Genomic DNA, 12,411 nt, shown 5'->3' on the forward strand with positions numbered 1-12,411 from the left:
GCTCAAGGCCGTCAACGTGCCATGAGAAAGTGTCTGCTGCCATGGCACCCACACCCCATGAGGCCCAATGCTAAGCCAGGCATACCTTTATATAGCACCCGCAGCGGCTGCAGACCCGCTAAGCGCCAGCGTATGCGGGCGGATAGGTGGGCAGCGTTATGCGGGCAGCGCGAAGGTCGACCTGGTCGTATGCTCCAAACATACAATGCTGTCCAGAGTGGCGTCCTTGTTGACCGAGGACACAACAGGGCCGCCCGGGACTGTACACAGTACCAGTTTCTCCATGTGGTTTGAGGCGGAGGCATAGCCACCCGCTCACTCCATAGCCGCCCCCTGTCCCCGCCTCTGTATAGCATCTGAGGCTGTGCCGTTTGCATCAAGCTTGCCAAGACCCTGTCACGCATCGCCAAATCTGCCTCGAGGCGCCAGTCAAGCTCACAGCTACCGTTGCATCGTCGCGCTTGTTTTCACCCATCCTGCTTGTTACTCACTGCTTTCCAACCATCATCACACCCGGCGTCCGCATTGCCTCCAAAACACGGACACAGGCCCGCTTGGCGCGCATCCCCTCTACCCCAGTCTTACCATTTTGGTCATTTTGGGGAATCAGCCTTGACCGGCTCCTCTTACTTTCCCACGTTGCTGCGGCTGGCTCCACTGTCTACTTCGAATTTCACCCTGTTTCTGCCAGCCGACTCTTCGGGGACTTGCCTTAATCTTTTTGTACTTGCTCGCACCCTCTCGAGCTACTCATTCTCCATCTTAGGCCCGTCCCACCTTGAACTGCCGGCACAGCCTCCAGCCACAACGGCTCCAGAATCCCCTCCTGTACAAGGCAGATCGCCAACCGGTATCAAGGTCCCAGCCGCCTGGCATCTTTCGCCATCGGTCACGCCGCGACATTTTTCTCTGTCTCGATCTGCCCTACAGTCAATCCATTTGCACGTCTGAAGGCGTTGCGACACCTACCCCTCCTCTTCTGCCATTGTGGTTTTCGCATAATTTGGATTGGTAACCCATCAGGCAGCACTATGCCACCCTGAACTAGCCATACAGTGTCACGTTAGCCCTCCGCACCACTCTGTTCGTCGACACCCTTTGTGGATTGCTGTGATCTGATCTGATCTACTGTTGAGTCAGCCTTTTGGTCGCCCAGCGCAGTCGGACCAACGATGCAGGTCGATACTCAGACACAGCCTTTCCTCGATGCTCGCCGCCAGCAACGCCACCTCCAGGATGTGCAGGCTAGCGGCTTTCATCCCGCACCTACTACCAGCAACTTCCTAATGCCGGAAGCGCAAGGCACATTTCCCTTCTCTGCGGAACCTGCATCCATGGTATACGATGCATCCATGGCCTCATCCGCTACTCCTGGGCAAGAGTCCATCCTCACACCCAATATTGGTTCTTCTCTCGACTCGTTGTTACACCCAGACATGTCATTCCCACCGCCAAACATCTACAACCCGTCGCAAAACTACCACCTTTCCCCGGGCTCCTACTACGCAAATGGCCCAAACATCTCGCCTGAACAGTCAGTAGAACAATTCAGCTCCGAAGCTGGATACACAAGTGACCCCAACTATCAAGATCTAAGCACATGTCCGACACCAAACTTCAGCGGACAAATTCTTGATGACTTGTCTGCTCTCAATTTCACCGACAACAGTGCGACCAGTAATTTCCCGTCTTTTCAAGGAAACGTTGACATGTCAACCCTGACCACTGGTTCACTAAATATGTACAATGCTCAGCCAGCAATGACTCATTCCTACACTTCGCTAGATACACGCCAGCAATTACTATCACCCAGCGCGACAAACAACTCTAGTCCCGCATTGGGTGATGAGAGCTCCACATTTCCTTCAACGCAGTTCAATGGAAACGTATCAACGCCACCGAACCATGCGAGCCATCTGCAACACACGACGCCTACGAAACAAATGCAAAGTCCGGCATTGACAAACAGTCCTGGCAACGTGCCACCAGTCAACATCCAGCCCCTCACACGCCAATTAACAAGTCCCATCGTACGCGTTGAAAATTATAGCAGCAGCAGAGAAGGGTCGCCTTCGCGTTCGGACCGTAGCCGATCTATCGGCAGACTGAGCTTCAGTAGTCGCCATTCTGGGAACCACTTATCCCCCTACGTACATAACGACGTCTCAGAGAATGAGTCAGATACACAAGAACGAACGTATATTCAGCCAATGATCAATAGACCAGAGCGTAACGACGATGGGTCATGGCTGGCACCAGGAGCATCTGGTCAAACAGGTCTCAGTCCTGATGATCGCCTAAAGATGGGAGATGCGTGGATCCCCAGCATTGAGGAGATTGCCGAACAGCGATCCAAGGAAGAAAAGAAACTGGAAGTTCAGGAATGGCTTACCAAGAGCGAGTTCGGGAGCGAAGCAGGCGATGTGGCACCCGCAAACAACCTACTCAAGCCAATGACCGGCAGGCGTCGGGCGAAGAGTCACAACGACATCCAACGACAGGCTTTGTCTAGCAGCTTTGGTCTCGGCGTTGTGACACACTTTGGCCACATCGACGATACCGGTATACCCGGGCCGGGAGTGTACATTGACGAGCGAAGCGACTTCGGCGACTACGATTACGAAGACGATGAGTCTCTAGAGCCCGAGTCTCCTCCTGCCGTTATCGATTTTGGTACAAGTCACGTCGAGAACTCATATTTCCCGCCTATTCATGAGATCGATTTGAATGCCAGTCCAATCGCAAAACCATGGGCCGATGTACCTTCGGTGGCACCGCAACCATCAAGCTCTGGCCGCTATCAACCACCTACTTCAAATGCTGCCATGATGCGATTCCGATTACGAGCAAAGGATATTGAGCAAGCTTCTTTGGCCGCTACAGTGGGATCACGTCGTCTTAGCGAATCTGATATTGGTAGTCTTCGCGCTTCGCCCGGCGTCGCAAAATTGATCGAACCCGACCCAAAAAGGAGTAAAGAACGCCAACGCCGGCCCAGCTTCCTCGAAACCATTCTCCCCAAGCGTGCGCCAAGCAGTCTACTGAAACGCAAGAGCAGCATCCCTGTGCAACAGTCTGACGCATCCTCAGACAAGTCAAAGGAGCCCGTCATGGAGAAACCCAAGCGTATGAGTAGTTGGGGTCGTCCCAAATCACCACGAGTAGATACCAATCTCAGCAGTCACAGCAAAGAATCCGGCCCATTGAGCTCTACGGGCTTGACCGTGGCCCCAGCGGGCCCATGGTATAAGGGAGGGCCTAGGAGCGTTATCAAGCGTAGTAGAAGCAGGAGTGATATTGGCAAGTCACCTGGTCTTGCAGAGCTAATGACACAGCACGGAGGCCCTCCAATGCCCATGCTTGCCTCTCCTCTTGCAGACACAGAGGCTACGAAGCCCTCTGCACAGCCAAGTCCAGCTGGAGATGACGATGATGACGACCATGATCCAGTGACAATGGACCTAACGGTTCGCACTGATCCAATCATCCCAACGTATGAGGGCTTCAGGACAAACACGCGACAGCTCAACCCACGCCTTGATGATTTTATGGTTGAACGTATTACCCAGGAGCAAATGAGGAGATATAAACGATTGCTGGAGTTCAAGGTGAAGCACTTGAATGCCGTACAAAACAAAAAGTGCCCATCAGGCGGCTTTTGTACAGACTTGGGTGGAGAGGCAAAACTGCTTCCCCCACGAACAGGAGCGAAAGATGCCGATGCTCCTTTTATCGGTTTCCAGGTTACTGCCCCTGGTTCTTCCGATGATGATGGTGAGCACATGGTAGAGGGAAACATCGCCCCTGCTGCATTCCCATCGGGGGTGCCTCTTCCTCCAGTCAAACGTCTTCCTGCTGAGTTTGAATGCCCACTATGTTTTAAGGTGAAGAAGTTCTACAAGCCTTCCGATTGGACTAAGCATGTACATGAAGATGTGCAGCCCTTCACATGTACCTTTCCTAATTGTGGGGAACCAAAGTCATTCAAGCGCAAAGCTGACTGGGTTCGCCATGAGAATGAGCGGCATCGTCAGCTTGAGAACTGGACATGCCAAATTTCTGACTGTAACCATGTCTGCTATCGTAAAGACAATTTTGTACAACATCTTGTCCGCGAGCACAAGATTGCTGAGCCACGGCAACGTACAGGTCGAGCTGGCAACAAAGAGGCCTCAACAGCCAATGATCAAGGTAAGACAAGTCTGAAGCCATATTGCAACGGTTACTAATGCTTAGGTAGAAGACATTTGGGCCATTGTTGAAAGCTGCCGACGCGATACTGTAAAGCAGCCAAAGGATGAGCCATGTCGATTCTGTGGCAATATTTGCAATAGCTGGAAAAAGTTGACTGTGCACCTGGCGAAGCATATGGAGCAGATCAGCATGCCTATCCTTCCGCTTGTGAATCAAAAGCAGCTCAACGCCGACAGCATCATTAGTCCTATTGTAGAGCTTCCAGAAAGCCGCAAGCTGTCCATCGCCTCCGCGCGCTCACCCATAGATAACACTCTACGATACAATTCCAGTTCGATATATGCGCCTGGAATTGGCCCACAGAGTCTCTACTCTCACGATATGAAGCCACAAGCGGCACCTGCTACGATGCAGACATACCCACCTCCACAAATGGTCCCGCCATCGAATCACATCAACGAATACACGAATTATGTCGGCAACAATGCTGGAGGCTATTCCAACCAAACCTATCCCGGACTTCAGGTTCCCCCAAAGCCCCAAAATGGCTATTCCAATGTGCTGCAGATTCCTAATCAACCGTACCAACACGGCAACATGCAGGGTGGAGTACAGCAATACGGCATGACTCCTGTGAGCACTGTCCAGCAGCAACAGGCTATGTACACAGACTCTCCGGTTGATACGAGTACCACGCCATTTCCTTCTTACTACCCGCAAGACCTTCAGGGGCTAACGACCGAGGTGCCTGGCATGGGTTTCGATAACGCCAACGAAATACATTACCAGCAGGGCAGCACTTATACCGCCATGTCATACCGGACGACACAACACAACTATGACTACTCGCATTCGCAGTAGAGATCATGGTTGGAATTTGAAGGGCGTTTGTATTTTGACAGGTCTGATTTCAGTTTAGAGGGTTGTTTTCTTGGAGTGTTGTTTTTTGATAACGATTTTTTTACGATATCCACTCGTGCGCTGGAGGATAAATTTGTGTTCATCAAGCGAATTGGTCTTAAACGCGTGGGAATAGCTACTGTTTGGACGAGCTGCCATGTACATTGCGAAGGATAACAGTACAATGGTAAGCTTGAATGGATCCTAGACTTGCATGGTTCGTCCTCGCGGCACTAGATAGGAGCATCTCCCATTGTAACTCGTGACAATTGAGTATTTGCAGCGCATGACCTACAAAGCGCAAATATGGAAAGAGAGCCGCAACAAAGTGGGCTCGTATCCCATTCTCACTTGTGCAGGACGCCACGGCGCTGTGCCCACGACCACGACCACGGGCCGTATGCACAGCGAAGCGGCAGAGTCCTCTGTGCTCAAATATGGCGATTAATCTATCAAGGCTACCCATCCCATGCGTGTGGTCCCACGCATCAGAGCGGCATGCAACATCCGCGCTGTCGCCCAGTCCGAATGTGACCAAGTGATTGGCTGAGCAGTTGGAGGACCTCTCTCAACACGGGCAGGTTTACACAGCCCCCACCACCCCCGACGGGCATTGAGTCCTCCATCTGCAATTCGCACAGACGCTTGGGTGCTGCATATACTTCGCGCTAAGTGAAGCTGCAGGAGGCAGAAGAGGGCAAAAGAGGGCAACGGTTGCCTTGGAGGAGCCGGTGGGAGGCCGCCCATATCGTCACCATCTCCGTCATCATCGCACCGCCATGACTTGTTGATTGCGATGACCGCAGCCATGGGACGAAGCTACAGCGTCGCCCATTAATTTTAGAATCCCAGTCGAATCGGCATTTCTGTGCATCTTTCCTGACACGGCGCCACGAGGGGGAATCGGCGTCCCGGTGCAAGCCTGCCTATTCCTTCTTGCTCCTTACCGGTATACCAGTAGGCAGTGCAGGCCCGTGCTTTAGGAGTCCGAAACGAAGGACCTCTGGAGCACCAAGACGTCTTTTTGCACCACTTTGTTGGATAGTGCAGAAGATTGAGGGGCGGCCGAGTGGCGTGCTGCATTTACTAATGCGCACACTTGTGCCTTTTTCCTTTACCAAGTTTTGCGTACTGCGTACTTTCAGGCAAGCCCCAGGCCGCTCCAGCAGGCTGAACACCTAGATTGAGGTACGTTTTGGATCCGGTTTGACGCGGCCTCCTATGTTGCGTATGCATGTTCTTCAATTTCACATCCTCTGGTTCAACACTGTCCCACTTGCTTCAAGGAGCGGCCAACAAAAAGACAACACGTTGATACCTCAGGCAACCATTCAGCGGGCTGACTCGTGGTCGCAGACATGTCCCAATACTACTCTAGCAGAAGCTATCAACAGCCCTTCGACTCTGGTTTCGACCATATAGAACATCGTTACAGTGGTCCAGTACCTCGGCTTCACATCAGCACTGCGGAACAGACAGAGCCATGGAATCCGTCACAGCGCCCGCGAAGTGTGCAAGACATGAGAGAACAGGCATATAGCCCAGCTACGTCGGTACAAACCACAAAAACTACTCCCGGTACAATTCTAGCAGAGCGAATGATCTACCATCAGTCAGATCTGTCTGCAGCACACAACAGTCTCGGTCTCAGTCTACAGAGTGGCTCATCTTTGCTCACTCCCAGCTATGGTTCCTCTACATTCAACCCAACTACACAAGAAGATGCATGGAGTTTGTTCAATCTCCGAAGCGCTGAAAATAGACGGGCACGCGGTGTATCACGCCAATCTAATGTTGAATCGCCGCGCTATCCTCGCAGTGGACTTCATGACGAAGGTGTTTTGCCTGCTGATGAAGGCTACTTCTCCGTCAAAACCAGCCAATCGGTACTTGGTAACGAGGCTGACTGCTCGAGCCAAGGTTTGCCATTAGAATTCTACAGCCGAATTGGAAACATGAATGTCGAATCTGTGGCTAGTATTGCTACAGGAGTGTCAACAGTACCCTCGGATCAAAGATCTCGTGTTAGCAGCACGCGTAGCCGTAAGTCAACAAGCAAACCGATCAAGTGTGACCAGGTTGGGTGCGATGAGACATTCAAATGTAATTCCGAGTACAAGTGAGTAGGTTTCGGCTCCATAAATGCCGACAGTGCTGAATTCCAAACAGGAAACATCAGCTCAAACATGAAAAGCCATTCAAGTGCGACACACCCAAATGCAAAAGGGCTTCCCAAGGATTTACCACATTGAACGATCTGGATCGACACAAGAAGAGTGTTCACCAAGTAGATTTCAACAACCGATCTTACAGGTGTGTAGGCAAAAATTGTAAGAACAAGGAAAAGATATGGCCACGTCTGGATAATTTCAAACAGCATGTTCAACGAATGCATCAAGACGAAGATGAGACAGATGTAATTGAAAGGTAATGTTCTGTGTTCAGATGTTGGATCTGGTAAACTGACGTTGGTAGATCGAAGTGGAACCCTGAAAAGCGGCCCTCTTTGATGAGTCAAGAGCCTGTAGATGCACACTTGGACGCCAACTTGGTGCTGGCTGGCATGGATAAGCCCCTCCCACTCAGTCCAACGACGGGTAATTCATCTTCCCTTGACCTTTCAATGAAACGAGACCATGAGCGCTGGCCGTCACTGGATCTCAACCTAAGTCCTACCAAGGATGAACATCAAATAGCCCAATTTCCAGAAGATAGTTCTTTTGCAACCCGACCTGTGCATTTTTCTGGACAGCGTCGTGGCCAACGCCGAGCACCAGGGTTGTCATTAGCTCAGCAAACACAAATTCCTCTCCCTGCAGATGTGTCCACGGATACTGCAACAAAAGAACCGATTCTGCAGGCTCCTCTGCCTGATATGAGTTACGAGTTCTCCAATGCACCTCAGACAAAAGCCGAGCAACAACGAATGGCACAGAGAAAACCCGCTGCTGGGTCTTCCCCTTCGAGTTCTATAGAGATTGGTCATATCTTGAACATCCTACACCAAGCGAGTAATTCAGCGAAACGAGTTGAGAAGTTGGCTGAAAACGTACAGACAGGTTCAGACACTCAATCTGACATGGATGCAGTAGTCTTGAGTAGACATGATGCGTTGCAAATCCTCAAATTTATCACACAGAGCACAGACGTTGCTCAGGCGGTGCCGTGTAAGGCTGAGAAAAGTCAGACAACAGGCCTGAGAGTCTGTCCGCGTCCTGGATGCGGGTATGCCGTCAATCGGGATTGTGATTTGCGGAAACATATGAAACGGCATGAGAAGCCTTATGGCTGCACGTATCCGAGGTGCCATAAGCGCTTTGGTGCGAAATCAGATTGGAAACGCCACGAAAATAGCCAACACTTCCAGCCTGAGGTGTTTCGATGTGCTTTTGAATTATCTCCCGGTGCGATTTGTGGAGTGTATTCACCTCAAAAGGAAGCATTCGAAATCCACTCAAAGACACATGGCGTTTCTTCTCCCGAAGCCGCAGAGCTTCTGAACACACGCAGCAAGATTGGGAAGAATTGTCAAGGATCATTTTGGTGTGGCTTTTGCAAAGCTATTATTGAGCTTAAGACAAAGCTCAATGCAGCGTGGGACGAACGGTTCGATCACATAGCAGAGCACTTGGAACAAGACAACAACAAAAAGAGCATTGAAGAGTGGATATGTGTCGAGCAGAACAAAACCAAGAAAGAGTTACTCGAGGAGAGGATGCGAAATGATGACGAAGATGAAGAGAGGGGAAAGAATAATGAATTCGCATCTGTTGGAGGGGAGGGTGACAGCGATAATCCGCTTCCGCCTCCGCCTCCCCCACTAGAACACGGACCTTGGACACCGACATCAACGGGTGCAAGCTTATCGCAATCGTTACCCCCATATTCTGGTAATGAGGGCAACAGAAAGCGATCTGCACCTAACAATGCTGGTGACCTGGATCCGAGGAGCAAGCAAAAGAGGAGAATGAACACTTTTTCGACCCGGTATTGTGTATGTCCATAGCACACCATGCCCATACTCTATTGTTGATGGCTAATTGTAAAGCAGTGCTCCTGTCAAGGTGGACCATGCAACTCACTTCAACCTTCATGCCTAGATTGTAACCATGTATTATGTTGGAATTGTAAGTACATTACAGAGGAGTTTACGATGGTGGATTCAATGGAACTCTACTAGTGGTGTTGGGCAGGGGTCCTGGATATTGATGTGCGGCGCTTTATTCCCCCCTACAAACAGTGAATAGATTTCTTAAATGATTTTTTATTTCCTCTCTATTCAGACATGAAATTTTCAAATCGACTGGTGTTCTGATGTGATCAAGTAGCTCATGGTCTACAGTCAAGGGCCAAGGGGGAGCATGCGGAGCTGTCAGGATAGGATGGGCGATGACATGCGTGTCGGCGAAACAAAGTGCCGAGGCGCGGAGTTGGAAACGTGTGCTCATTCACGATAGCTCTCATCGTTGACGCGGCCCATTGCGACCACCAAAACCACTCTTTGACCTCTCTTTTTTTTTCTGCTTTCACCTGCAAACATGGCTGCCGCCGTAGATGACGGGCAGTTCTTCAAGCAGGCGACTGGCCGAAACACTCGAGGCTTGCTGCGAGTGATTATCCTGTGCCTGATTGCGGGTGCGGCCGTGAGCAGCCGTCTGTTCTCGGTGATTCGCTTTGAGAGCATCATTCACGAATGTCAGTAGTGATGCAATTAGCATTCCACCCGAGCAATTGCATCGAGTTTGGGCTGACCAATTGACACAGTCGATCCCTGGTTCAATTTCAGGGCAACAAAGTACCTCGTTCAGCATGGCTTCTACAGCTTCTGGGACTGGTTCGACGACCGTACGCTCTTCTCCGCCCTGCTAGTAAATCAGGACAGCCCAGACTGACACAATATCACAGGAACATGGCACCCGCTGGGTCGAGTTACTGGCGGCACTCTCTACCCCGGATTGATGGTCACCAGCGGCGTCATCTACCACTTCCTCCGCGCCATTGCCCTCCCCGTTGACATTCGTAACATCTGTGTCCTCCTGGCCCCCGCCTTCTCCGGCCTCACTGCGCTTGCCACATATCTCCTGACTTCGGAAATGGTCCCCTCGCCCTCGGCTGGTCTGCTTGCGGCCGCCTTCATGGGTATCTCACCCGGTTACATTTCGCGATCCGTGGCCGGAAGTTACGACAACGAGGCCATTGCCATCTTCCTGCTCGTCTTCACCTTCTTCCTCTGGATCAAGGCTGTCAAGATCGGCTCCATATTCTGGGGTGCCCTGACTGCCCTGTTCTACGGATATATGGTCTCGGCGTGGGGTGGATACGTCTTCATCACAAACTTGTTGCCTCTGCACGCTTTCGTTCTCATCTGCATGGGACGATACAGCCCGAGACTGTACGTCAGCTATACTTCGTGGTACGCCCTGGGCACGCTTGCGAGTATGCAGATTCCCTTTGTCGGTTTCCTGCCCATCCGCAGTAGCGAGCACATGTCGGCTCTTGGTGTCTTTGGTCTCCTCCAGCTTGTCGCATTTGTCGACTGGGTTCGCGCCCAGCTTCCAGGCAAGCAGTTTCAGACGCTTCTTCGCGCACTGGTTCTGGGTGTCTTCGTCATTGGCGTCGGAGGTCTGGTGCTTTTGACCGTCTCTGGTGTCATCGCGCCCTGGACTGGCCGTTTCTACTCGCTCTGGGATACTGGATACGCCAAGATCCACATTCCCATTATCGCGTCTGTCTCCGAACACCAGCCTACCGCTTGGCCCGCGTTCTTCTTCGATCTCAACATGATGATCTGGCTCTTCCCTGCTGGTGTCTACCTTTGCTTCCGCACTTTGACTGACGAGCAAGTCTTCATCGTCATCTACGCTGTCCTTGCCAGTTACTTCGCTGGTGTCATGGTCCGTCTCATGCTTACTCTAACTCCCATTGTTTGTGTTGCATCTGCCATTGCCTTTTCCCAGATCCTTGACACCTTCCTGGACGCCAAGACACCCAAGCCCAAGACCGAGAAGGAGAGCGCCGATGCGGCTTCAGTTGCAGCGGCAGCAGTGCTCCCAAGCGGCCTTCGATCCACCCGCAGCCCCTTGGTTGGTATTTACTCTTATGCCTCCAAACTCACTGTCATCGGTTCCTCCACCATCTACCTTGTGCTGTTTGTTCTTCACTGCACATGGGTCACCTCAAATGCGTACTCGTCGCCCTCAGTCGTGCTCGCATCCCGTACTCCTGATGGTCATCAACACATCATTGATGATTATCGTGAGGCGTACTACTGGCTTAGGCAAAACACTCCTCAAGATGCAAAGGTCATGGCGTGGTGGGATTATGGCTACCAGATTGGTGGCATGGCTGACCGCCCCACGCTCGTGGACAACAACACGTGGAACAACACGCACATTGCTACCGTTGGTAAAGCTATGAGCTCCAGTGAGGAGGTCAGCTACCCGATTATGCGCCAGCATGAAGTCGACTATGTTTTGGTGGTCTTTGGTGGTCTTCTTGGCTACTCCGGAGATGACATTAACAAGTTCTTGTGGATGGTCAGGATTGCCGAGGGTATCTGGCCTGAAGAGGTCAAGGAGCGCAGCTTTTTCACATCGCGAGGTGAATACCGTGTTGACGAGCAAGCTACGCCAGCCATGAAGAACAGCTTGATGTAAGTTGCCTGGCCCATCATTTTGAATCTCACATACTGACCGCTTCCCCAGGTACAAGATGTCTTACTACAACTACAATGCGCTATTCCCTGCAGGTCAAGCACAGGACCGTGTCCGTAATTCGCGTCTGCCTGCCCAAGGTCCGGAGCTTAGCACCATTGAGGAGGCCTTTACTAGTGAGAACTGGATCATCAGGATTTACAAGGTCAAGGACCTTGACAACTTTGGTCGTGACCACCAAAGCGCAGTTTCCTTTGACAAGGGCCACAAGAAGAAGCGCTCTACTAAGAGGAAGGGTCCCAGGGTACTTAGAGTGGAGTAGGGGATACAAAAAAATGTAAGAACTTTGATAGAGACTTAGTTACTGTATAACATGAGATACTTCTGGCACGATTCGCAGGGCGGGCGTTTGGCAGGAATTAAAAAAATTAGCCACCTGTTTTTGAAATGACCAGGTGAATGTGACCAGTTGGAGTTGAATCTCAACTGACGTACACGTTTAGTATGAATGTGGTTTTCACTGCATCCTCCCTCACCCCTCGTTTCTCCTCACCGCGCAGATCAAATTTAATTGGGTCATGCACACTTTTTTGTACTCTCACCACTCACTCTGAAGTTTCTACCTGGTTCTCTTTCTGCTTTGCTTTGCTCTGCTCCATCACAC

At 51.3% G+C, this 12,411-nt stretch overlaps 1 protein-coding gene across 1 annotated transcript; it reads left to right on the forward strand.

The window, feature by feature from the left end:
- Positions 1 to 1,127: 1,127 nt before the first annotated feature.
- On the forward strand, positions 1,128 to 12,186 carry PSV08DRAFT_409588 (c2h2 finger domain-containing protein). The gene is made up of 10 exons (XM_066093832.1): positions 1,128 to 4,191; positions 4,241 to 5,051; positions 6,473 to 7,213; positions 7,264 to 7,521; positions 7,570 to 8,261; positions 8,298 to 9,088; positions 9,660 to 9,789; positions 9,859 to 9,939; positions 10,000 to 11,746; positions 11,799 to 12,186. The coding sequence occupies exons 1-10, from the start codon at positions 1,173 to 1,175 to the stop codon at positions 12,067 to 12,069; spliced, it is 8,541 nt and encodes a 2,846-aa protein (XP_065949258.1). The 5' UTR covers positions 1,128 to 1,172; the 3' UTR covers positions 12,070 to 12,186.
- Positions 12,187 to 12,411: the final 225 nt, after the last annotated feature.

The sequence above is a fragment of the Bipolaris maydis genome (assembly GCF_028858645.1).
Source record: "Bipolaris maydis strain C4 unplaced genomic scaffold PSV08scaffold_6, whole genome shotgun sequence".
Classification (NCBI taxonomy): domain Eukaryota; kingdom Fungi; phylum Ascomycota; class Dothideomycetes; order Pleosporales; family Pleosporaceae; genus Bipolaris; species Bipolaris maydis.

What these genes read in the sequence shown, in the direction of transcription:
- PSV08DRAFT_409588 (XM_066093832.1), top strand. Translation starts at nt 1,173, where the DNA reads ATGCAGGTCGATACTCAGACACAGCCTTTCCTCGATGCTCGCCGCCAG. An exon ending in CGTTGCTCAGGCGGTGCCGT is followed by an intron (nt 8,262 to 8,297) that starts GTAAGGCTGAGA and finishes CAGGCCTGAGAG; the next exon opens with TCTGTCCGCGTCCTGGATGC. An exon ending in CTTTTTCGACCCGGTATTGT is followed by an intron (nt 9,089 to 9,659) that starts GTATGTCCATAG and finishes GATGACGGGCAG; the next exon opens with TTCTTCAAGCAGGCGACTGG.